Raw genomic sequence first — 25,060 nt, 5'->3', positions numbered from 1 at the left:
TTCCAAGTGTGTCTCTCCTTTTAGTCAGCCTCTCAGTGAGTTCTGGAACTGTTTAAATGTTGAGTTGACTTTTGGAGTTATCCATAAATTGTTCCACTGAAAACATGAGTCCAGTACATGATGCCCACTGGGAAGAAGAGAATGAAGCTGTGCAGGTTAACTTTCTTACTTGGTCAGGGTTTCAGAAAGAGGCTTTCTCCTAGTTGAGTAAGAAGAAGGCTTGCAGGGAGAGAAGGGAGGAAGCCCTTGAGGTGTGCAAAGCGCCCAGTGTGGCTCTAGGGGCAGGTGCTGCAGTGTGAGCTGTGTAGTACTTACCTGGGAGCTGGGGGGAATACAAGGGACTGGAGGCAACAGGCCCTTCCTCACCCTCCTGCCTCTGTCATCAGTGAGAACAATTGCCAAGGAGACATGAATTTTGTGATAAACCTGTGCAACAAACCTGTTAGTGCTCCTACCTTGTGATCTAAAGAAATGCGTAAAAGCCTCTGTGCACCTATGACCTTTGTGAGTTTATTGCCTTTTTGCAGCCTCCCTGGCAGCAGCAGATTGGATCTCTGCAAGTCTCCATGTGAGAAGTCCCTGATAAAGGCAGCCCTTAACCTGAACTCCACTTTCAGGAGTAAACAAGAGGGAGGAGGTAGCAGCAGAAGCTTTTGTTATACAGTGATTTACCCTGCTGGAATTTAAGCTGGAAACACTTTCAGATACTGCACATTCAGAGTTCAGTTGATGAAGGTTAAGGCTGTATAATCTTGCTTTCTTTAAACGGTGTTACTTGGTCTTGCTGCGCAAGAGGCCTTCAAAGGGTGAGTGTTGGGTAGCAGAGCATTGGCTGGGGGGGAATATGCTTCTATCAGGCTGGTTTTGAGGAGTTATCTCATAGGATCATGAAATCCCAGGTTGGAAGGGACCTCAGGGATCATTTGGTCCAACCTTTCTAGGCAAAGCATGACCTAGACTTTGTGCCCACACCCTGTCCAGCCAAATCAACAGTATCCAGTGTTGGGGAATCCACCTCTGCCCTGGGCAGATTATTCCAGTGGCTGGTTGGTCTCATTGTGAAACATTTTCCTCTTGTGTCCAGTTGGAATCACCCCAGGAGTAACTTGTGCCTGTCACCCCTTGTCTTTTCCATGAGACTCCTTGTGAAAAGGGGGTCTCCATCTCTGTGGCCACCCTTTAAATATTGGCACAAGGGGATAAGGTCTCCCCCAAACGTTCTTTTCTCCAGGCTGGACCAACCCAGCTCTGCCAGCCTTCCCTCACACACTGCCCAGTCCTTGGATCATCTTTGTGGCTCTTCTCTGGATGCTCTCCAGCCTGTCCACACCTTTTTTATATGGTGGGGACTGGAACTGAGCACAGCATTCCACGTGTGGCCTGAAAAATGCTGAGCAGAGTGGGACAATGACATCTTTATCTCTGCTGGTGATGCCCCTGTTGATGTTCCCCAGCACCCTATTGCCCTTCTCTACTGCAGCCACTCACTCTTCATTTCTATGGAGCTTGTGTCCCTCAGAACCTCCAAGTCCCTTTCCCCAGCACTACTCCCAGCTGGGCAGGAGGACATGCGAAACTGCTTTGAAACCCTTGGAGAAATCCAGGTGGACAATGTCCACCACTCACCCCACATCAGCTGAGCAGGTGACTTCATCATAGAAGCCAATTGGGTTTGTCAAACACAGTTTGCCCCAGGTGAATACTTTGAGCCCCTTCTCTCATCTGCTACAGCCTCCACCACCTTGCCAGCCCTCCTTCTTCCTTCCACTCCTAGTCCTTGTGTCTGACCATCCACCCTGCACCCAGGAAGGTGACACTTGTCCCTAGCAGGTGAGCAAGCAGAGGCTGTGCCTAGTTTAAAACTGGGTATTTCAGTTGGAAGGGACCTACAATGATCATTCTGATCCAACTGCCTGACCACTTCAGGGCTGACTAAAAGTTAAAGCATGTTATTAAGGGCATGGTCCAAATGCCTCTTCAACACTAACAGGCCTGGGCTTCGACCACCTTTCCAGGAAGCCTGTGCCAGGGTTTGACCACCCTCTTGGTAAAGAAATGCTCCCTTAATGTCCAGTATAAATCTCTCCTGGTGCAGCTTTGAACCATTCAGAGAATTCCCAGACTGGTTTGGGTTGGAAGGGACCTTAAAGCTCATCCAGTTCCAACTGCTGCCACGGGCAGGGACACCTTCCACTAGACCAGGTTGCTCCAAGCCCCATCCAACCTGGCCTTGAACACTGCCAGGGATGGGGCAGCCACAGCTTCTCTGGGCAACCTGTGCCAGGGCCTCAGCACCCCCACAGGGAAGAACTTCTGCCTAAGAGCTCATCTCAATCTCCCCTCTGTCAGGTTAAAGCCATTCCCCTTGTCCTGTCCCTACACTGGGAGATTCAGCTGAGGACCATGTAGGAACCAGGCTGGCGGTGACTGCGACACTGAGGACTTGTCCACCAGCACCCAAAACCACCCAGTGGCTGTGAAGCTTGGGGACCACGTCAGGCAGCAACTCCTGGGGAACTGCATAGACCTCCCTGGCTGCACTTCCTGGTACCGCTCTGCTCCAGGCTCATGGCTCCTCCACAGCCTCCCCAGGTGCCTGCTGCTATGATTCTGCCCTGAAAAACCTACCACGCTGGGAGAAGCAGCACTTCTGTTTCTCTTCTTGAATCAGGCTTCCTCCATGTGGTGAGCAAAGCTCATGGTGCAGTGAGGACACGCTCCATGCTCCTGGCATGGAAACCCATCATGGACATCTTGCCCACCTGCCTGAAGTGCACATGGGGACAACAGGGACCTCTGTTCTCTGAAGGGAGGTGGCACACACACATCTGGGGCAAGGAAGGCATTGTATTCCTTACGGCCTTATCTCCTCACACTTGCTCAACTGCTTGTGATAGCATCTTTCTGAGAACCGAACTTTGGAGGCTCAGCTCTGACTGAGCACTTCACCTGTTTAAAAATAGCTGATGGACAAAGCTGCTGTTCCCACCCTTCCTGCCTACACTTGCAGAGTTCCTAAGCTCTCAAGAGGTTATCTCGGCTAGTTCCTTAAGCAGCCCTGGCTGTGTTTCTTCACTTTCATGGCTTCTTCCCTGGTTCCTCATTAAAAACAGTCCCAGATCTGATCCTCACTAACCTTTGGCATAAGAGAGGATGCAAATGCAGCACTATGAACATCCCAGTTTTCTCTGCCTAATCAGTTAATGACTCGGTGAAGCAATGGTCCAAACTTTCCCTTCTCCTTCCTCTTATTATTAAGGCAGTTGAGCAAACACAAGCCTTTTGCAGCCCTTGTTAGTCTTATCTCACTTTGTACTCTAGCTTCCTGTTTCTGCCTCTGAAATTTAGTGATCTTGTGATTCTGCTCCTGCCCTTTGTGGGTTTTCCTTCTTTTTTTGACTAGGGGGGTGCTGAAGAACTTCTCTGCAGCTGTATTTTTCTTCTCAGAAGCTTTCCCTCTTGCCTCTGCAAAGGATACCAGCTACCAAAGCTTTTAATAGAAGTCCCGGATGTCTGAGAAATCTCAGTTATTCTTGGAGTCACAAGCAGTCCCTTTCAGTTGAAGTTGGCTTTTAAAAAAACTTTTCTCATTAAAGTAAAAACATTGATTGTTTCATGCTGTAGAAACATGAGAAGGGCTGTGCTAGTCCAGAACAAGGGCCCCCAGCCTGGCTAGATAGAATCACAGAATCAACCACGTTGGAAAAGACCTGTAAGATCATCAAGCCCAACCATTAACCCAGCACTGCCAAGTCTGCCACTAAACCGTGTCACTTAAGTGCTATGGAATGATAACTCCACCACTGCCCTGGGCAGCCTGTTCCAATGCCTGAGCACCCTTTTGGGTGAAGAAATTTTTGGGGAAGAAATTGTCTCTAATCTCCAGTCTAAACTTGCCCTGGTGGAGCTTGAGGCTGCTTCCTCTTGTCCTACCCCTTGTTCCTTTGGAGCAGAGACCAGCCACCTCCTGGATCCATCCTCCTGTCAGGCAGTTGTAGAGAGCAACAAGGTCCCCCCTGAACCTTCTTTTCTCCAGACTAAACCCCCCAGTTCCCTCATCACACTTGGGCTCCAGGCTCTTCACCAGCTCCGTTGCCCTTCTCTGGACCTGCTCCAACACCTCAATGTCTCTCTTGTAGTGAGGGACCCAGAACTAAACACAGGATTTGATGTGTGGCCTCACAATTGCTGAGTACAGGAGGATGATCACTGCCCTGGCCCTGCTGGTCACACTGGTGCTGATACTGGCCAGAATGCCATTGGCCTTCTTGTCTACCTGGGCACAAGCTGCTCATGTTCAGCTGGTTGTTGATCAGAAGATGGCCAGCAGCCCCACTGCTGATGCTTTGCTGTCATCATGTCAGGAGGGTGGAGTATGGCTGCTCTCATGTCCCACCCAAGAGCAACCAATGGGTCTGCATGCCACAAGGATGGGATGAAATCCACGGCTGAGTGGTGTCTGCTCTAAGTCAAATCCCATGAACCTCCAGTCACATAGGTTGGAAACAGCCCCCAGGGAGTGATGGGCTGTGAGATATTATGGAGACCGTCCATCTTGTTTCCTTGCTATAGCCAGGAGATGTGGCACATCTCCTTCCAGCCCCAGTTCCTCCCTCAGCTCCTTCAGCCCATTTAACTTAAGTCTTCACTTTCTAAGCTGGGGCACTCCTACAGATCCTCCTCCTCCAGGGTTGCAGGTACCCAGAAGGAGGCTGGTGAGGATGTCCTGTAGTTTAGTGGAGCCTGCTTCTGCTCTGCATTCCTGGGGCACAACTTTGATGCCTCTTTGAGCCTCTTCAATTCAACACTTTGACCCTCACATCCCACACTTTGTCATGAGTTGCTCCCTCAAATATCATCTTCCTTGTGTGACACATCCATCCCTGCACTGGCAGTGCTGATGTCCCCACGATGCTGCATTTATTGTGATGGTTTGACCTCAGTGTAAATGATGTTGATGTCAGAAGAGGCAGGCTTTGTCCCCTTCTTTTCTAACTTCAGGTTGCTGCAGGTCCGGTCATCATGGCTGTCACCAGGGCTGCCTGTAGGGGACAGAGCACTGGCTTTCCCTTCTGCATCTCCCCTGCTAATATTTTTTCACTAGCACAACTATTTGCACTTCCCAAGCTTGCTCAGAGGTGTCATCTCTTCGGAAGCTTGTAAGCCCCCATTTAACAGGAATTAAAAAGTGTCTAGGATCATGTTTTCAGAAACCAAAGCTGATTTTACTCTGAAATCCTTTAAATAGGTGTTCAACAGCCAGTGGTTTGGATTTTTTACACAAAGAAGGAAATGATACATGAAAAGCCCTCCCTGGCTTACTGTGCTGAGCTGATTCCCCTCCCCACTTGTCTGCTTGTGAGCTTTCCTGAAGAAGGAAACATAGTTTAAATAGTAGTTAAAATAATGCTAATGATCACTATTTGAAATGATGAAAACATCTGCATTGGTCCTACTGTTGTTGCAGGAGAGGACGGGCTCTGCAGATGGCTGGCTCTGAGGATGACCAAGGGACAGGAGGGGTTGGCAAAGATTTAAAGGCATTGGAGGGGCTGGAGGAGAGCTCCAAGATAGACACTTCTGGAAATGTGATGGGGTGATGTGCAAGACCGATTTCATTTGCACCATGGCTTGTGCCACAACCAGGCTCTCACCAGCAGCTGGCCAGAGGGAAGGGGGTGAACCTTCTCCCCAGGCCAGGACAGCTTCTCGAGGAGGACAGACTTGTGTAGGGAACACTAAGTAAGCAGGAGCAGTAGGATATCAAAGATGGACATCTCTCAAGCTGGCTGTCCAGGACAGCAGGTGAGGAGAAAGTGCCAGCTGGCTCCCACAGGAGACAGAGGCTCCCTGTGGCCTCTGCCTTGCCTTTCCTATTCTTTCTGCACCACCACAGCAGCAGGCCAGCTATAAGCATGTAAAGAAGCATCTGACCACAAACCAAAGATGATTCACAGGAGGAAGCTGAGTGCTGCACACACAACCATCACAGAGGCACTGTGAGCCCCCATCCCACCACACAGGGATGCTGCCCTCTGCATGCTGCCATTGCCTCTTTCAGCAGTGCAGTTCTTTTCCAAACTTGGGATTCCAGACTCCAAACCACTTGCAACCTCGACGGCTCCAAGGTGCTGACAAAACCTTGGAGAATGGTCTCCAAACACTCTTCTGAACTCACCCAAACTTAGCCAGAGGGGTGGTCAGAGCATCAGAGCCCCTTCCCAGCATCACTGCCTCTGATTCACTGGTGCCTATCCCAGTTTGCCAGCAGCTCCCACTCGCTCATGGGAAAACATCAGGATGTGTTTCCCTCCCTCGCTGCTCCCCTTTCTCCCTTAGGACCTCTTCTGTCCCCCAGCTTGCAGCAATGTGGCTGTGGGGACTCACCTGTCCAGATCTTCTACTTGGGGACACTGGTCCGAGGTGCCTGAGGGCCACATCCTAGAAGGCAGAAACACAAGTGAGAGACTGCCTGGAGATTCTGCTCCCCGCTCTGCTCTGGGGCAGGATGCTGGACCCACACCCCTGACTGTCCTGCTCCTGCCACCACAGTTCCAGCAGCTCAGCATTCAGCTGGATGTGCCGTGGATGGAGAGCATGGAAGGTCCAAGTACATGACGCCCACACAGCTCCCTGGTGGGATGCATCTGTCAGAAAGGCTGTGCTGGACCAGTGCCTCCAGTGTCTAGGATGCTTTTGCAGGAAATGGTGCTTGTCGTAGCACCCTCCTCTTCCTGCTCATCACCCCATGAAAAAAGTAGCAGTGCCACTCACTGTCCCTTGTGTGGTACTTTCAGTGTCTGTCAAGTTTACTCTCGTGATGAAGACCCTACACCCACAGATCACCATGCTGGTGGTATGCACACCAGGGCTGGTGAGACGGGTACAGTTGCCTTCCGAAGTGGTGTTGGTTTGATTCCACCCTTCCAAGCCTGCAGGTTTGTACCAATTCACATGTTCCATGAGATTATCTGCTCCGATCTTGAACCTTCACTCCATGGTGATGAGTAACTCTTCTGGCTGGCTGACAGTCCCTAGAGAAAACAAAAGTGTAAGTGAGAAGTGAAATATAAATCATATTTATGACCTTGCATGGGTCATATCCCACTGACATGTGCCAGTCATGAAAGACACGATGAAGTAACTGTTCTTTCCACCAGCAGATGATGCTCTCATCCAAATACAGCTGCTAAACATTCCTCAACAGTGAACGTTGAAATGCTACACATTCATTAGTGCTACCCAACTCTGCGCAGCACACAAGCATTTCTCTATCTCAAAAAGGATTGAAAATGGGAGGACGGGGGGAAGACAACTCCTCCTCCTCCTGCAACCTAGGCAGAAGGGTCTTTTGGCACCTGAGGAGGATGGGCCACCACAGCCTCAGACTCCACCAGTTCATGGAGCATGAGGTGGACTGGTCAGCTAGCTGTGGGGAAATGATCAGCCCTAGAGAAGCAAAGAAAATGTAATAAACCCCTGCAGTCTCTCTGGCTTCATCTCATCCTCTAGTGCTCGCTTTGTGGTACTTCAAAATCACTTTGAACCTCTTGGCTGAAGTCACATCACACCTTCTCAGCAGTCCTCCACCCCTTGCTAAGTCCTTTCTCTCCACCCTGTGGGTGTTGGTGGGCTTATGTCTCTTACCACTTTTGTTCCCTTTGGAATCTCTCTTGTTGGACATGTTCCTCATATTCTCTGTCCTGCATATATACATTCCTGCATGTTCTTTGTTCATGCTGGTGAAGATGAGTTGAACAGAACCCTTTTTCATCGCCACAACACCTTTGTTCTGCTTTTCCCCATTGTTTCAGGTGGTATTAACTTATTATTAAAGGAATGCAGGCCCAGCAGTGGTGCTCAAGCCTGTCAGGAGCAGACACTCCAAGATGAGATCTAACCCTACTGACACATTGATTGTGGCTGAAAGCTGGCGAGCAAGTCTGGCCAAAAAACACCTCAGATATGGAGGGCTGGGTTTGTGCTAAGGAATATCCACTTCCTCCACGTGAAGCTGACCTCCTTTGCAGTCATCAGACTTAGAAGCACCTGCTTCTAGCTGTGGCTGCCCCATCCCTGGCAGTGTTCAAGGCCAGGTTGGACGGGGCTTGGAGCAACCTGGTCTAGTGGAAGGTGTCCCTGCCCATGGCGGGGGTTGGAACTGGATGAGCTTTAAGGTCCCTTCCAACCCAAACCAGGCTGTGATTCTGTGACATATTGCATAATGCATGCTGCACCTGCCTGCCAATATGGGTCATCCTGTGTTATTAACGGCACTGTAATTTCCTGCTCTCCTTTCTCCTTTGCAGAGAACATTATGGAACGTTGCTGTGGAGCCAGCACTTGAACACTGCGAGGGATGGGGCAGCCACAGCTTCTCTGGGCAATCTGTGCCAGGGCCTCAGCACCCTCACAGGGAAGAACTTCTGCCTAAGAGCTCATCTCAATCTCCCCTCTGTCAGGTTAAAGCCATTCGCCCTTGTCCTGTCCCTACAGGCCCTTGTCAGCAGTCCCTGCTCTCTGCAGTGAACCAGGGAAATGACAGAGGTGCTGGGAAGCACCAGCCTGATGCCCTGACAGGAACTCTTCCTCCCGGGCTGCTTCGCCAGCCTCGTAGGAGCCGCCCGTGCAGTGCAGGACAGCGGGTGTGCACCCCTGCTGCTCGGGGGGGAGCTCCTCGAGGAGATGACGAACCGCCACGCCGGTCTTCTATTGGCTTCTGGTGCTGTCCGTCGGCTAAAGGCCCGCCCCCTGCTCCTGTAAGCCCCACTGATAGGCAGCTCTACACGAGGCGGGCGAAGCTTCCCTGGGTGCCGCCATTTTCGGCGCCGCTGCCCGGCGAAGGGGCGAGGTCATGGTGCCTGCGTTGGCCCGGAGCGAGGGGCTGCCGCCGCGGGAGCGAGCCCGGTGGGAGGATGCGCGGGGCCGAGGTGAGCCGAGGCCAGGCCGGGCGGTGCCGGCAGCCCCCAGTGCCGGCCGCCCGCAGGTAAGGGCAGCTGAGGGGGCTGCTTGGCCGTGAGGGGGCCGCGGGCTGGGCGCGGCCGAGGAGGAGCCCGGCGAGACTTCCTCCGTGTGTGCCGGTGCCCTGGGTGAAGGAAGGGGTCCCCGAGGTGAAGTGGACGCCTGCACGTTCCAGCTCAGTGGGGTGAGAGCCTGCCCGGTCCAGCCCTGTAAGGGATCCCACGCATAAGGATCCCCCCAAGCACCTCAGCCCCGATCGGCAGCGAGTGCAGTGGGCCATGCCATAAGCACCCCTGGAGCTGCCGTGGCCGTGCCCCGAGCGCCGCAGCACGGTGGTAGCGTGAGGACTGCTTTGGTATCCACGATTTGCCAGCCCTACTGTCTCTGGCACTGCCCTCGCCGCCGCCTTTGACTTCGGGCGTTACCTGCGGGAAGCGGCGTGACAATAGCGGGACCTTTGCTGTTGTACATCTGGAGCAGGAAGGACGAGTGCTGTGCTGTCGTTGGCTTGAGGTGTGGTGTGTGTGGTCCCGGGCTTTGGATTCGTGGGTTATCACATAACCCGCCTGCAGTGAATTAAAAGCACGTTTAGTAAAGAAAGCATCTTTCTGACATCAGTATGTGAACTGTTCCACATGGAGTTTCAGGTGTCGGTATGACAGGAGGCTGGATGGACAGTGTCACAGGAAAATAATGACCCCATGTTATGGGGGTGACTTCCAGCTTCTTGGGGCAGCGTAATGAAGTTCCCCAGCTGGATTCCTGCAGAGATCGTGCTGGCTTCCAGGGTGATGCCTGCAGACTCTGCCAGCATTTGTGACACCTCTGCTGGGGTCCTTGCAGAACTGAGGCAGCATCTGTTTTTGCAGAGGTCTATGCAGTGCATTAACATTACAGGTATACAACCGCTGCTGCAGAGTGAAGTCTGAGTGGTCCCTGTGTAGATTTTGTCAAAGGTTCTCATGCAGCTCTTAAGATCCATGTGGATGTCACCAGTAATGACCTTATTACTTGTACAGCCCTTGTTACTTGTCTTTGCTTTCTTTGCAAACTGAACAGTAGTGACGAACTGAATGAAAACAGTGCCCCTGTTGCTGGTGTGCTCCTCCTCCACATGCCTCACCTTCCTCGGAGCCAAAGTGGAACTTTTTAGGGTGAGTTGGAGAAGCATGAATTGTTTCGCCTTCTGCAGAGCCAGTGTTACCCTGACCGACATCTTTCTGAACACAGGCTGTTATTCTTTGGCCGTCTGTGATGGTCCACAATGGTTTCGAGGCACTGTAGCCCTTGAGACTTCTGCTGTCTGAATTCCCTGACTGCTTTGACATAGAATTGAATTGGATTCTGTAAGAATCGTCAGGTTTTTCATTGCATTGGCTCACATAAATGCTTGCTGCTATGTGTAAGAATATATATGAATCAAACAGCTCTTTTCTGTGACTGTAGGATGGAACTTTAAAGTCACCATGCAGTTCAGCCAGAATGGAAACATTCTGTGGCCACATAAAGGGTTAAAGAGCTTTAAGTGCTTCTGTTGGAACATTTAGGTTCAGAGTGGAGTTGCAGTCAATGATTATTTCATCTCTCTAAAAAGGAGATTGATTTTTGTCTCCTGACGTGCAAGATTCCTGTTTGAATATGGTTTTCACTTCCTATAAAAGCTCTGTCTTTTGGTGTTTCTATGGGAGGGTCCTCACAAGTGTGTTCATCCCAGTGTTCCATCCTCAGAGATATCAATGCACAAGAATTTTAATTTCTGAAAGATTGGCTTATAAAAGGCTTTTCATGATTTACATAACTAATTTAATGGCTTTTCCAAAGCGAGGAATCTTTGTTTGCTTAGGTCTTCCTTACAGAGAAGATGTAGTACTCTGTTGATCACCCTTGTCTGAATCATTTCCACTTCTTTTTTATCTTCCCTTAGAATAGAAGTATCAAAATGCACGTAGCGCTCCAGAGAACTGTGCTCTGGGGACTTCTGCAGTGGGACAGTGCTGATCTTTTGATTCTTTGTAGACTTTGTATTACAGCTGTCTCTCCTCAGTTGTGGCCACGTTCTGATACAGTGGGGTTTTAGATTGCTTCTTTAGGGTGGCCTGGGCTGGAATATCTCATCTACCAGCACTTGAGTGTGTCTGCAGGGTGTGTGTGTGTGGGGTACCAATATGTACCTCCTTTTCAAAGGCTCTCATTGAACCTCCAGTTACAGCTCATCCAGCAGTTACTCTATTTCTGCCAGCGCCACGTACGCTCTGTGACTCGCCATGTGCAAGGACTATGGGTTTGCTGCCCTTCAGCATCTACATCCATTCCCAACAAACCAGGACTTCCCAGTTGGGTGAAGGACTAGAAAGGGATTAAGAGGGTACGGGTGACTCTTGGATGAGGGCAGGGAGCATGCCACTCTGCAGAGCCTGCTGGCTGCAGCGTTTGGGGAGGTCTCAAGCCTGTGACTGTGCAAGCCATGACTTCTCCAGGAGCCCAATGGCCTTGATGGAAGTCACTGCTGAGGCTGGCTTGGACAGTTCTTGATTTGTTGTGGTATTAGTGGTGAGCTGGTGTCCTTAAGTTCTGGTATCATCAGGAGTTGGTCTCTATGGTAGTAAATCACTAGCATTTGTGGGTTTGTGCCAATAGCTGCTAGTGATACTGATGCAGCAGCCTGTTATGTTTTGGGAATAAGTGAGTTTAAAATGAATTCCACTTGACTGAGAATTTGAAAAGGCACTTGGATGGGAAACAGAAAAAAGTAAAACTGATACTGGGGGAGCATTACAGAAATCAGCTGATCTGAGCAGCAGCAGTCTCCTGTTGCTATAGTGTGCTCTTAATAGTGTTTCAAAAGAATTACACTTTTTCTAAGCTTTTGTTGTGTTTTGTAATTTTGACATTGTTGAGCATGAGGGTGCTGAGGCGCTGGCACAGGGTGCCCAGAGAAGCTGTGGCTGCCCCATCCCTGGCAGTGTTCAAGGCCAGGTTGGATGGGGCTTGGAGCAACCTGATCTAGAGGAAGGTGTCCCTGCCTGTGGCAGGGGTTGGAACTGGATGAGCTTTAAGGTCCCTTCCAACCCAAACCAGTTTGAGGTTCTGTGACTCCATGTCTGTGCAGTCATGCCGGCAGGCACTCACTCACCTTCTCTGTTCTGCCTTGCTTAGCCTGAATCTTTTCAAAAAATCATAGAATCTATCATACAATAGTTAGGGTTGGAAAAGACCTTAAGATAATCTAGTTCCAACCCCCCTGCCATGGGCAGGGACATCTCACACTAAACCATGTCACCCAAGGCTCTATCCAACCCAGCCTTGAGCACCACCAGGGATGGAGCATTCACAACTTCTTGGGCAACCCATTCCACTGCCTCAGCACCCTCACAGTAAAGAACTTCTTCCTTACATCCAATCTAAACTTCCCCTGTTTAAGTTTGAACCCCTTACCCCTTGTCCTGTCACTACAGTCCCTAATGAAGAGTCCCTCCCCAGCATCCTTGTAGGCCCCCTTCAGATACTGGAAGCTGCTATGAGGTCTCCACGCAGCCTTCTCTTCTCCAGGCTAAACAGCCCCAACTTTCTCAGCCTGTCTTCATACGGGAGCTGCTCCAGTCCCCTGATCATCCTCGTGGCCCTCCTCTGGACTTGTTCCAACAGTTCCATGTCCTTTTTATGTTGAAGACACCAGAACTGCACACAACACTCCAAGTGAGGCCTCACAAGAGCAGAGGGGCAGGATCACCTCCTTCGACCTGCTGGTCCCATTCCTTTTGATGCAGCCCAGGATACGGTTGGCTTTCTGGGCTGCGAGCGCACACTGAAGCAGGCTGATACTCATTTTCTCATCGACCAACACCCCCATGTCCTTCTCTGCAGGGCTGCTCTGAATCTCTTTTCTGCCCAACCTGTAGCTGTGCCTGGGATTGCTGCGACCCAGGTGTAGGACCTTGCACTTGGCATGATTAAACTTCATAAGGCTGGCATCAGCCCACCTCACAAGCATGTCAAGGTCCCTCTGGATGGCATTCCTTCCCTCCAGCGTATCAACCGAACCACACAGCTTGGTGTCATCGGCAAACTTGCTGAGGGCGCCCTCAATCCCACTGTCCATGTCTCTGACAAAGATGTTGAACAAGGCCGGTCCCAACACTGATCCCTGAGGGACACCACTTGTTACTGTTTTCCAACGGAACATCAAGCCATTGACTACAACTCTTTGCTTGCAGCCATCCAGCCAGTTCTTTATCCACCAAGTGGTTCATCTATCAAATTGATGTCTCTCCAGTTTAGAGAGAAGGATGTCGTGTTGGACAGTGTCGAACGCTTTGCACAAGTCCAGGTAGATGATGTCAGCTGCTCTGCCCCGTCCATCAGTTCTGTAGCCCCATCACAGAAGGCCACGAAACTCGTAAAGCAGGATTTGCCATTAGTGAAGCCATGCTGGCTGTCACCAACCACCTCGTTGTTCTTCTTGTGCCTAAGATGATAATGCTGTTTTCACTGAAAGCATTTTTTTTCTTCCAGCCTGTAAACTGCCACACACAGCTGTGTGGGGACTTGAGCAGCTATACCGACTGCCCAGACAGTTTTATTTTTCCTTGCAACATTTATAGGAAACAAGCTCAAATACAAGCTATCCTTCACAGTAAATTGCCCTCTAATGTAGAACAGTAAATATTTTCAAGATCCTTTTAAGACGTCTTTGAGTGTTCTGCTAGATGCTGGATAAAGAGGAGTTAATCCAATGAACTTTTTAATCTTTATAAAGACAATGATGGGATCACTACAAACCTACCATCACACAGAATAAGGGGAAAAGCCCTGCTGAATTAGTTCAGTAAATATTTAAATTAGTAAATATTTTATAAGGTGTTTTATAGCATCTCCCAACGTTTATGTGTGTTTTGCAAAACAAATATTCATATGTGTTGCTGTTTGTGTTCTGGTTTAGTTGACTACACTACAAAACTTCCCAAAGTTCAGTCAGGGTTGCAGTTCTGTTGTGCTGGTCAGTGTAGGCACCTCCAGGCTAACAAAATTCTGATTGCACATGGAGCATTGGCACTGTGAGTAGTGGGACTTGCAGGCTGGTACTTCTTGGTGCTATGTCAGGGTTTGCTTTCACATGGTGTAACTTAGGATGAGTATTTTAGGATAGGGAGATGAGTAACCATCCCTTTCTGAAATGGATCGTGACTCTTGTTGCTTGTTTTTGGTTTTTTTTTTCTAAAGGTGTTGATCTGGTGTTAGTACCACTTCTCTTTTTAAACGTGGGCTTTGCTTTTTCATCTAAAAATACCTGAATGTATCATGTTAGTAACAGTAAGAAAACATTTTCTTTCTAAAACAATCCCCAAATCATTCAGAAAAGGTCAGAGTGGGTGTAGTAGGTAAGAATTCAGAAAGGCACAGAACAAAAGCCAAATCGTAGGTTGCTGCGGTGGTGTCATGGATCAAGGAGACTTCTGACATATCTCCTTGAAGTCAGCGCTAAAGTGAGGGCTAAAGGCAGTTCAGCCAGTTGTGCCCAGAAGCAGTTTTGAGACTACTGACAAGTTGGGGTCTGAAGGGATTAATTTACCAGGAAATACTTAAAAGAACAAAAGAACTGTGGCTTCACCAAATGTTTGTGTGGAGGGAATGAGTATAAGAATTGTGTGCAAACCCCTGCACTCCTGGCGTTTAGGTGGCATGGGCAGAAGGAGGTATTTATAACTGTCCCGAGTTAAGTAAAACATTTCACTGACCACATTGCTGCAGAAGAGTGCCCTTTTTCTTTCTAAAAACGTTTTCTCTGTATTTAAACAAACTGGCATTAGAGTTTTTCTTGGAGCATTCACCTCCCCAGGCTAAACGAGCTCAGTGAATCCAGGCTTTCCCCAAGGGCCTATTTTCTAGATGTTCCCTGGAGGGTCTTAACTGTTTCCAATGAAAAAGTTAAGCTCCAAGTAGTTGTTTTCAGTTTCTGTCTTTATTTTGGAAGAAAAATTTATGTGCCCAAAAGCTTGGATCACAGAATTTCATAGGATCACAGAATGCTTGGGGTTGGAAAGGACCTTAAAGCTCATGCAGTTCCAACTCCCTGCCATGGGCAGGGACACCTTCCACTAGACCAGGTTGCTCCAAGCCCCATCCAGCCTGGCCTTGAACGCTGCCAGGGATGGGGCAGCCACAGCTTCTCTGGGCAACCTGTGCCAGGGCCTCACCACCCTCACAGGGAAGAACTTCTTCCTAATATCTCATCTCAATCTCCCCTCTGTCAGGTTAAAGCCATTCCCCCTTGTCCTGTCCCTACAGGCCCTTGTCCAAAGCCCCTCTCCAGGTTTCTTGTAGCCCCTTTAGGCACTGGAGCTGACCTAAGGTCTCCCCTTAAGGAGCCTTCTCCAGGCTGAACCAGCCCAGCTCTTTCAGCCTGTCTCCAGGCAGAGGTGCTCCAGCTCTTGCAGCATCTCTGTGGCTTCCTCTGGACTGGCTCGAGCAGGTCCACGTCCCTCTTGTGTTGTTTCTTCAGAGCTGCAGGAAGGACTGTGAGGGGAGTGGTGAGGGAGTGGTGTCTCCCTAGAGCGCGGTAGAGGGGGAGAATCCCCTCCCTTGACCTGCTGCTCACGCTCTGAGGATGCAGCCCAGCACAATCCAACTGTCTCAATCGATCTATTAGAAGATATTACTTCAACTCACAAAACTTTATCTCATTTAGAGACTGACATCATCACAGCTACAGCAGTGCTGCTTTTACCACTGGTGTAATAGACTAGATGTCCTGTCCTCTTGATGCTTTCTGTTGCTCCAGATTTGTCCCACGCCATCTCTAGTTTGTCCTGGTGTACCTGTGTGTGCTTCTGTACATGTGTCCTGAGTTCTGAAGCGCAGGAGATGGTCAGGACTTTGTCAAGCTGCTTTCTTCTGCAATAGGATTATCAGACTTGTCCCTTAATACTGTTTCTCTCTGGATTGCAAGTTTGGGGTATTTTTGGTTTGGATTTTTTTTCATTAGGTTCTTAACAATTTTGAATGCTGCCCGAAGGCAGTGTTGATGCTGGATGTGTTTGATACCAAAATACGCCTTTTGTTGATACTGACTTGTAACTTTTCCTGTTTTAGGAACCGTGGATGGAACAGAAAACTGAGAGGCTGAACTTTTTATTGAAGGCTTGCGTGTAGACCCTGCTGCATGAATGACTGCAGAATGAATATGCTCCCTGGAGTGGGTGTGTTTGGAACTGGCAGCACTGCCCGGGTACTGGTGCCCTTGCTGAGAGCAGAAGGCTTCTCCATTGAAGCGCTTTGGGGGAAGACCGAAGAGGAAGCCAAGCAGCTGGCAGAGGAAATGAGCATCTCCTTCTACACGAGTCAAACTGATGATGTGTTGCTGCACCAGGATGTAGATTTGGTTTGCATCAATATCCCTCCACCACTAACTCGGCAAATTGCTGTGAAGGCTCTAGGTACCTTTTTATCTTTGGAGTTGGACCAGAAATACCTTGCTCCTTGGCAGGTTGAAATTTCCAGCTGTTAGCTCAGCATAGTTCTCGTTGCACCAACATGCAGATGCAGTGCTGAAGGTTTTGTGTGGAATTGGTAGCTCCATCTGTGAGAAAGGTCACCTAGAAGTTTTTTGTAAATAGCTGTTTATAATTGCTTATAGGTTTGCAAGTCTTGAACCAATTGGGCTAAAATATCTCATGTCTTCCTCAGACTAAACTCATGATGGGTTATAATGGGGGGGTTTTAATAAAAATGAGCTGTTTCAGATATGATGTTGATGGGGGGGTGTGTGTAAGATGATTTTATGCCCATTTGAAAAAAAAAAACAAACCCACAACAAGAGAACAAATCAAGCAAAAAACCCAAACCACCCCCCGGCAACTTAAGCTGCTTCATTATTTCAAACCTTCTCATGTTCTGGAATAGGAAACCAGGCTATGCCTGGGGCAGAGGGATTCAGCCAGTGTGTTGTGACCCTGGCCACCACCTGGAGCTCTTTTTGGACATCCATGTCCTTGGCAGGCTGGTTTGATCCTGGGTGCAGACTTGCTGAAGGAATCCTTTCACCACCTGATGCAGGAGGGAGGAGAAGGTGGGGACAGCAGGAGCAATCCAGCAGGATGGGTGGGTTAAGGTGTCTGGGTGACAAGAGATGACATCCCAGACTGGTTGGGCAGGGAAGTGGGAGCCAACTGCATGGGCATCCTGACATTCCTTAATTTTCCAGCATAAGACTTTGTAGTGTTAATGTCCTCTCATCTGGTGCAGTGTGGGTGTGGGTTTGTGTGTAATCCTGTGAATAACAAGTGTGATATTTTTACTGTGTTTACAGGAGGTCCACACGAGTTAATTTTAGGAGGGCTGTTATCTCAAACCATGTGATCCAGGGTGGTGTGTTGTTCTTCACCTCTTTGCTCTATAGCAGTTCATTTTCGAAGTAAAAAACTTGCTGCACAAACATTTGTAGTGCCACTTAGATATGCAGAGAGGGATTTTGGGCAGGTTTTTTTTCTCTTTTTCTGTTTTACATTGTTAGATTATTTTTTTTACCTTGTTAGAGTACTGTCCTTCGTGTTTTAGGTATTCTGATTTTGAATATATGACCTGTAAGTTAGAATTTGTCTCTTTAAATGTGCTATAAGTTTTTTCAAGCACTAGCAAGGTAATCAGTATTTCACTAGTTCTCATGGCTCTTGGTGATCAAGTGGGTGAAAAGGAGAAGATTGAATCTTCTCTAGTGAATTATTAACTAAAATGGATTGAAATTTTTTCTTCAATGGCTGGGAACCTGTAAGATGACATTATCCAGAGGGGGAAACGGGGGCAAAGCTGATGCAATAGTACAGAGGTGATAACGTATACTTAACTGCAGCACAGACAAGTGGGAAGCTGGAAAAGCTAGGGAACTGGAGGGATGTTGTGGAATGTTCTCATCTGCAAACTGATGCAGGCGTCTCAGACCCAGCGTGGTCATGACGTTGTCTGTCAGCTTCCTAGGTTCGTCACAATAATATTTATAGATCTGCTACCAAATATGTCGTGACGTATTTTAAGCCAGTGTTGGATGGCTTGCTGTGATTGAACGTTCTGAAGTAACACAAAATCACGGTAGGGCTAGAGACGGCAAGTACGTTTTCTTTAAAAGTTCAGATTGATACAGCAATATCTAAATAGAATCACAGAATGGTTTGGGTTGGAAAAGACTTCAAAGCTCATCCAGTTCCAACCCCCTGCCACGGGCAGGGACACCTTCCACGAGACCAGGTTGCTCCAAGCCCCATCCAACCTGGCCTTGAACGCTGCCAAGGATTGGGCAGCCACAGCTTCCCTGGGCAACCTGTGCCAGGACCTCAGCACCCTCACAGGGAAGAACTTCTGCCTAAGATCTCATCTCAGTCGCCCTTGTCAGGTTGAAGCCATTCCCTGTTGTCCTGTCCCTGCAGGCCCTTGTCCAAAGCCCCTCTCCAGGTTTCTTGAAGACCCTTTATGCACTGAAGCTGCTCTAAGGTCTCCCTGGGGCCTTCTCTTCTCCAGGCTGAACAAGCCCAGCTCTCTCAGCATCTCTGTGGTTTCCTCTGGACTCACTCCAACAGCTCCACATCCCTCCTGTGCTGGAGGCCCCAGAGCTGGACAAAGTACAGGTCTTGTGTGTTGTGTTTTGTTTTCTTGGGGGTTGTTTCTTTTTAAAGTGCTTACACTTTTATTACTTACTCGTATACTTCTTTTCTTTGCCTGTTTTAAAATGTGCTTACATTTTTACTTCTGGCAGAGATGAGAGAAAGACCAAATTTTTCCATGTGATAGAACTTGCTTACATTAAGTTTCTTACTGAGAGACATCCATAAACAAGCGCATGTACAGCTCCAGCATGACGGGCACAAAGCAATACCACTGAATTGAGTTCATGAATCGGACAGAACAGATCAAAGCTGAGAGGATAATTCAAAATCAAATCAGTGTAATCTCATGGTTTATTTCCACAACAGGCAAAGCAAGAAGCTATCCTAAAATTTGTTTCTTTTGATCTCAGAGGAACTAAATTAATTTCACAGAATGTGTTATGGTTCATGTCCCACAGTTAAAATGCATCCACCTTTGCAGTAAGGGAGCACAGAGTGGAGTTTCCGGCTGGAGCAGAGTGTAAAATATGGGATGTTTGTGCGTGAGGCAGAACATGAGAAGTCCTTAGAGTAAAATTTCTTCAGAATATTAAAGGTAATGCTGCTGCCTGTACTGAGCCCAGCCACCAAGGGGAGGCTTCTGGAATGGCTGCAGAGAATTCTCATCCCTTACTTGGTTGACTGTATTGTTTATGATATCTTTGCAGCAGATTGTTTGACCCCCTGGTTTTGTGGAGTCCCTACAGATTTTACAGCACATATGCATTAGTTCTGAAGGAAGGAGTGAGAAAGGGCTCTATCACTGTTTTGGCTAGTCAAATCCAGATTTCCTGTTCTTGAAACAGGATGAACAAGCATGCTGTGAGTGCTGTTTGCATATTGTGCTTCTCGTTTCTGTGACAAGTAGCATGGAGGTCTTTCAAACCACAGGCAAACAGGAACTGTTGTTGGAGGAGTGTGTTTTGGAATGAGCGTTCATCCATCAGCAGGCTCCCTAAGCAAGTCCATCTGAAGCAGCCAGTTATCTGGGAAGACTCCTCAGATGCTCCTGGCATCTTATGGTGGACAAAGCAACGGTCAAAGGTCTGGTGTGCTTCAGCAGCAGCTAGTTGTCCATCTTCCTAGGTGCAGGCTTGGGTACCTGGTGTTATTCAGGCGAGTAAAGAGCTGGGGCTTCAGTTCAATGGGCATGTTTGCATGGGATAAATAAATAGCTTTAGTAGCTGGAGTCAACATTAGAGCTTGTGCTGAGAGAGGTGAGGCTGGGGACTTTAAGTATTTATGAACAGTGCTGGATGGACAGCTGTGGCTATGATAGCCAGGCAAAGCAACAGCTGAAGAGGGGAAGTGGTGACTGTCCCTGCCCATCCCACTCCTCTCACACAGCTCGTCCTCTCCTGACTGTGCTGCAGGGACACCTCTGTGTATGGCAACCCCATGGTGCCCACTCACCTGCACATCCAACCAGGGCAGCAGGACCTCTAACCATGCAGGCTACTCGGTGGGCCCCCCTTGACCATGAAGGACCTCCTCGATGGAGGTTGTCTCAAAGTCCTTCTTGTGGAGTGCTGGTCTGCACCTGGGCTGAGGCATAGAGGAGACCAACAGAGTGTTGTGCTTCATCTCAGCAGCAGGATTGGGGATGGGGGAGTCGAAAATGGTCCCTCAAACATGAGGTTACCAGTGGACAGCCAGAGTGTCCCCTGGGAGTTCGACCTTGCCCTTCTCTAGACTCATGTCAATTTAGGGGATTTCTTTGGAAGAGACTACTAAAATTTGTAGTCTTCTTGTCTGACTGGATTTTGCTTGTGTCTATTAGAAATACAGGTTCTGAGTTTCCTCTGACTGTAGTTGTTCCATGGCTGAGCTGGGCACTGCAGCCAGGAGCTGCACTGGGGGATCTGGCTTCCCCTCGCCTGTCAGAGCCCCAAGTAAGTACTGGTGCTGGTTTCTACTCATCAGGGAGACCATTAAAAGCTGTTCTGAGCAGGGAGCACAGTCTGCTCCTAGGTAAGGCAAGGCTTTTGGAGAGGTGCCCGCCACCATGTGCAGCAATTCCTGCAGTTCTTGGGGTAGAAACTGGCGTGGTGTGACTGACCTTCAGGTCTGACAGCACCAGGCAGTGTCAGAGACTTGTACGTGCACCTTGGTTGTTGCCCTGAAAAACGTAATGTATTTTTCAGAGCAGGAGTCTATAGAAGATTAAAGCCATGCCATGAGAAAAGGGTGAAGATGGGGAAGGAGGACCGTTGAATGTAGGAATTTGGTTGAAGCTTGCACTGGAATGCTCTTGTATTGCTTTATTTCTGCTTTAAAGTTAAATAAAAATGAATTGCTGACTGCCCAGGTTGATTGAGGCTGAGCACAAGCTAAAGTGCGTTAGTAGGAAGGCAGTATGTGCAGACCAGTATGTGTTGCTTCCCATTTAGCAATGCTTTTTCAACAATCCACCTTCCAAAGCATTTTTTCTAATTCTGGTACTCTGTACACAGGCCACTAAGTATGTTCTGTGCCCCATTTCTATTCATCTATTTGAAATACTAAATTCATATTGATGGTGAAATACAAAGTGAAAATCAAATTTCCCCTTCACTCACCTCTTCCCTGCAAGGGACATGTTGTTTTATTTCCTCTGGCTGTACGGGCATTCAGGTAATTTTCTAGCTATCGCATGCAAATCGTGTCTTGATGGATGCCATGTGATGCCATTTGTCTTTCAGGATGTAAAAGCCCTATCTTTAATTGGAGTCTCTGTGTGGGAGTTTGTCTGCTCTACAACTGGAGCATCCTGGAAGCAGCTTTGACTCTTGCTGCACTTGGCATTCTTATTCAGTTCCCAGACCTTTACCTCTGAAACTGCAGGAGGAAAGCTTGACTCCAACACCACTTCTTGGTAGCCTTTGGAGCATCTCAGCATATTCCTCTCGTATGTGCTATATATATATATTTTTTTTTTTTCCTCATTTGTGCTGCAGGAATAGGGAAGAACGTGATCTGTGAGAAAGCTGCTACCTCTGTGGATGCCTTCAGGATGGTCACAGCTGCCAGGTACTACCCTAAGCTGATGAGCATTGTTGGCAATGTTCTCCGTTTCTTGCCCACCTTTGTGAAGATGAAGCAGCTGATAGAGGAACACTATGTGGGCACTGTGATGATATGCGATGTGCGAGTGTATGGGGGAAGCCTGCTCAGCCATAAGTACAACTGGATCTGCGATGAGCTGATGGGAGGAGGTGGCCTGCATACGATAGGAACCTATATTATTGACCTTCTTACTCACCTCATCAGCAAGAGAGCGGAGAAGGTCCATGGTTTGCTCAAGACTTTTGTGAAGCAGAACACAGCCATAAGTGGTATCCGCCATGTTACTAGTGATGACTTCTGCTTCTTCCAGATGCTGATGAGCGGTGGCATCTGTTGCACTGTGACTCTCAACTTCAACATGCCTGGATCATTCATCCATGAAGTCATGGTTGTGGGGTCTGCTGGTCGCCTTGTAGCTCGCGGGACGGACTTGTATGGGCAGAAAAACACTGCACTCCAGGAAGAACTACTGTTTACAGACCCTCTGACTGTCAACAAGGGCCTTCTGGATCAGGGGTTTAAAGACATCCCACTGCTTTATCTAAAAGGAATGATGTACATGGTGCAAGCACTGCGGCAGTCTTTCCAGGACCAGGAAGACCGTCGGACGTGGGATCACAAACCTGTCTCCATGGCAGCCTCTTTTGAAGATGGTCTGTACATGCAAAGTGTAGTAGAGGCCATCAAGAAGTCCAGCAGATCAGGGGAGTGGGAGGCTGTGGAGGTGATGACTGAGGAACCAGATGCCAATCAAAACCTCTGCGAAGCACTTCAAAGGAATAACTTATGAACATTCTTCCTTGGGGGATAGGACAGTTTAGGACAGTCAACACTGCTGGCTGTAATGTAAAGAACCTCTGTTTTTAAGATATGTTGATTCTTATTTAATAACCCACCTCCCTTGGTTTTTTAAACATAAAATGTCATGCTCTGAGAGGAACTGTTCTCATTTAAATTGTTCAAAGAGTTTTAAATGTTTCTGTTTTTACAAACATTTAATTTTAGTCTTGGTGACTGGTAGGAAAACTTGAATTGCCCTTTGCACTTGCTGAAGTGAAGCCTGGGAGCTCTGCCACTGTGTGGCTTGGGAACAGGACACGGGACACAGCCCCTGTTGCACATTGTGCCTTTTTTCATGATTTTTACGTGACAGCTCATAGGGCAAAATCGGGGAGTATATTTTTTTTTCAGATGCTTTTTCCTTCTCTCTTGGAGAGTGGGTAGGTTTTACAAAATCTGATAAAAGAATTCAGTGATGGATCATGTCTCTGAATAAAAAGGACAAAAGGTAGAAATAGGACAAAAAGTAAAAGGACAAAAAAGTAGAAGGAAGATTGGATTCCGGTTTGCAACACAACCAGCTTTCTGGCTTCCTGCACATGGCAGATGTCTTTCAAATTCATTTAGACTGGTATTTTATTTAAATGATGCTATGAATTCTCTCTTGCCTGTGTCCTGGCAGGAACATGTGCTTGTGCTGATTTGTGCTGTTTTCCCATATCTCTAGACATGATTCCTTCTACTCAAGAGGTCACCTGCATCCAGCAGCTTTTGTTCCATAAGCTCTCTGTCTGTTGGTTCTTTTACTGCCCAGCAGCACTGGGGACTGGGGGGCTATGTCCCCATTCCTGTGACTGTTCATAAACGCCTCTCAGGGTCACAGGAGTTCCACAGTGCTGAGGGAAATGAAGTTGGGCATCATTAACCTTTCAGGGACCTGATGGTGGGAAATAGGGAGGCATTTCCTACCTCTTGCAGCTCTCTTTGTGTGCTGGCTGGGTTACTCTTACCCTATACACATCCTGATAGTTGAAGGAGTGGGGACTGACCTGTCATGATTCAGACTGCTCTTAATCTCCGACACTGGATATTAACCCTTTGTCCCTGCCCACCCTCACTTGCTCCTGCAGCTTGTGTCCAGTAGATTTGTTGGCAGATGATGGGTGGAAGTTCATTCCATTGGAGAAACATTTCTCTCTGAGGGAGGCATGTGCAAAGGATAGTCCAATTTTACTACATTTATTTTGTCTACTTGAAAGCTTTTTTTTAATGTATTTCCCACTAAATTGTAACTCCGTGTATTTAAGTATATTAACAGGCAAACTACTGTTTGATAAACTGATCGTTCCTGAAAAGTGTCTTGTTTTCTGCAGAAATAAAAAGTTGTGTTTGTTGAAAACATTCCTTATGCAGCTGTGTGCTTGGGTTTGATTTGGTCAAGCTAAAGCCATCCTAATAAATGTGAACAGGAGACTTACAGCTGAGGATCAGTTCCTCACAGTTCCTCAGAACTCCTCAGTTGAGTTCTTCCCTACTTCTCTGCTGTTTTGCTGCCGACTGGGTGGCTTGGGTGTGGAAAAATCTCAGTGGTACCACACAGACACAGAGTGATTTGGGTTAGAAGGGACCTTAAGATCATCTAGTCCTAACTCCCTGTCGTGGGAAGGGACAACACACACTAGATCACGTCACTCAAGGCGCTGTCCAACCTGTCCTTGAACACTGCCAGGGATGAACCATTTACCTGCCATGGGCAGGGACACCTTCCACTAGACCAGGTTTCTCCAAGCCCCATCCAACCTGGCCTTGAACACTGCCAGGGATGGGGCAGCCACAGCTTGTCTGGGCAACCTGTGCCAGGGCCTCATTACCCTCACAGTAAGGAACTTTATATATAACCTGAACTTCACGTTTAAGTTTAAACCCATTCCCACTTGTCCTGTCACACAGTCCCTAATGAAGAGTCCCTCTCCAGCATCCTTGTAGGCCCCCTTCAGATACTTGAAGGTTGCTGTCATGGTTTAAGCCCAGGCTGTAAATTAGAACCATGCAGTCTACTTGCCCCCCCCCTCTTCTTCCCCCCGCTCCTGGAGGGACGGGGAGGAGAATCGAAAGAATGCAGCTCCCACGGGTTGAGATAAGAACAGTTTAATAACTAAGGTATAACACAAATCACCATTGCCGCCACCAATAATAATAATGATAAGAGAAATAACAAGGGAAGAGAATACAACACCTCACCGACCAATACCTGGACCCCACCCCAGCAGAGTTCCAGCCCTTCCGGGAACTCTCAGTTCTACATCCTGGGCATGACGTGCTGTGGTATGGAATACCTCTTTGGCTAGTTTGGGTCAGGTGTCCTGTCTCTGCTTCCTCCCGGCTTCCCCTCCTCCCTGGCAGAGCATGAGACTCACAAAGTCCTTGGTCAGAGTAAACATTCTGACCAGCAACTGAAAACATCGGTGTTATCAGTACTGTCCCAGGTCAAAAGTCAAAAACACAGCGCTGGACCAGCTACTAAGAAGGAGAAAAAGTGACTGCTGCTGCTAAACCAGGACAGCTGCTATGAGGTCTCCACGCAGCCTTCTCTTCTGAACACCCCTGACTTTCTCGGCCTGTCTTCATACGGGAGGTGTTCC

The 25,060-nt window shown here is 48.3% G+C and overlaps 1 protein-coding gene across 8 annotated transcripts; it reads left to right on the top strand.

Moving 5' to 3' along the window:
* Window positions 1–128: 128 nt before the first annotated feature.
* Window positions 129–23,783, top strand: GFOD2 (Gfo/Idh/MocA-like oxidoreductase domain containing 2). 8 transcript variants are annotated; one of them, XM_080637509.1, is made up of 6 exons: window positions 129–806; window positions 5,468–5,805; window positions 8,310–8,930; window positions 10,021–10,115; window positions 16,051–16,394; window positions 21,530–23,783. In XM_080637509.1, the coding sequence occupies exons 5-6, from the start codon at window positions 16,121–16,123 to the stop codon at window positions 22,426–22,428; spliced, it is 1,173 nt and encodes a 390-aa protein (XP_080493635.1). In that variant the 5' UTR covers window positions 129–806; window positions 5,468–5,805; window positions 8,310–8,930; window positions 10,021–10,115; window positions 16,051–16,120; the 3' UTR covers window positions 22,429–23,783. The 8 variants fall into 8 exon arrangements, with proteins under 8 accessions (XP_080493635.1, XP_080493634.1, XP_080493636.1 ...); XM_080637508.1 differs by having other exon boundaries at window positions 8,310–8,986; XM_080637510.1 differs by lacking the exon at window positions 10,021–10,115 and having other exon boundaries at window positions 8,310–8,986.
* The last annotated feature ends 1,277 nt before the right edge of the window (window positions 23,784–25,060 follow it).

This window comes from Psittacula echo (genome assembly GCF_963264785.1).
Source record: "Psittacula echo genome assembly, chromosome: Z".
Lineage (NCBI taxonomy): Eukaryota > Metazoa > Chordata > Aves > Psittaciformes > Psittacidae > Psittacula > Psittacula echo.
Note: the sequence above shows the minus strand (reverse complement) of the source record. Positions and strands in the feature narration are given on the sequence as shown.

Bases quoted from the DNA above. Each gene is read 5' to 3' on its own strand.
- GFOD2 (XM_080637509.1), top strand. From the start codon at position 16,121: ATGAATGACTGCAGAATGAATATGCTCCCTGGAGTGGGTGTGTTTGGA. The intron at 16,395-21,529 runs GTACCTTTTTAT...TTTGTGCTGCAG, and splicing joins AATTGCTGTGAAGGCTCTAG to GAATAGGGAAGAACGTGATC.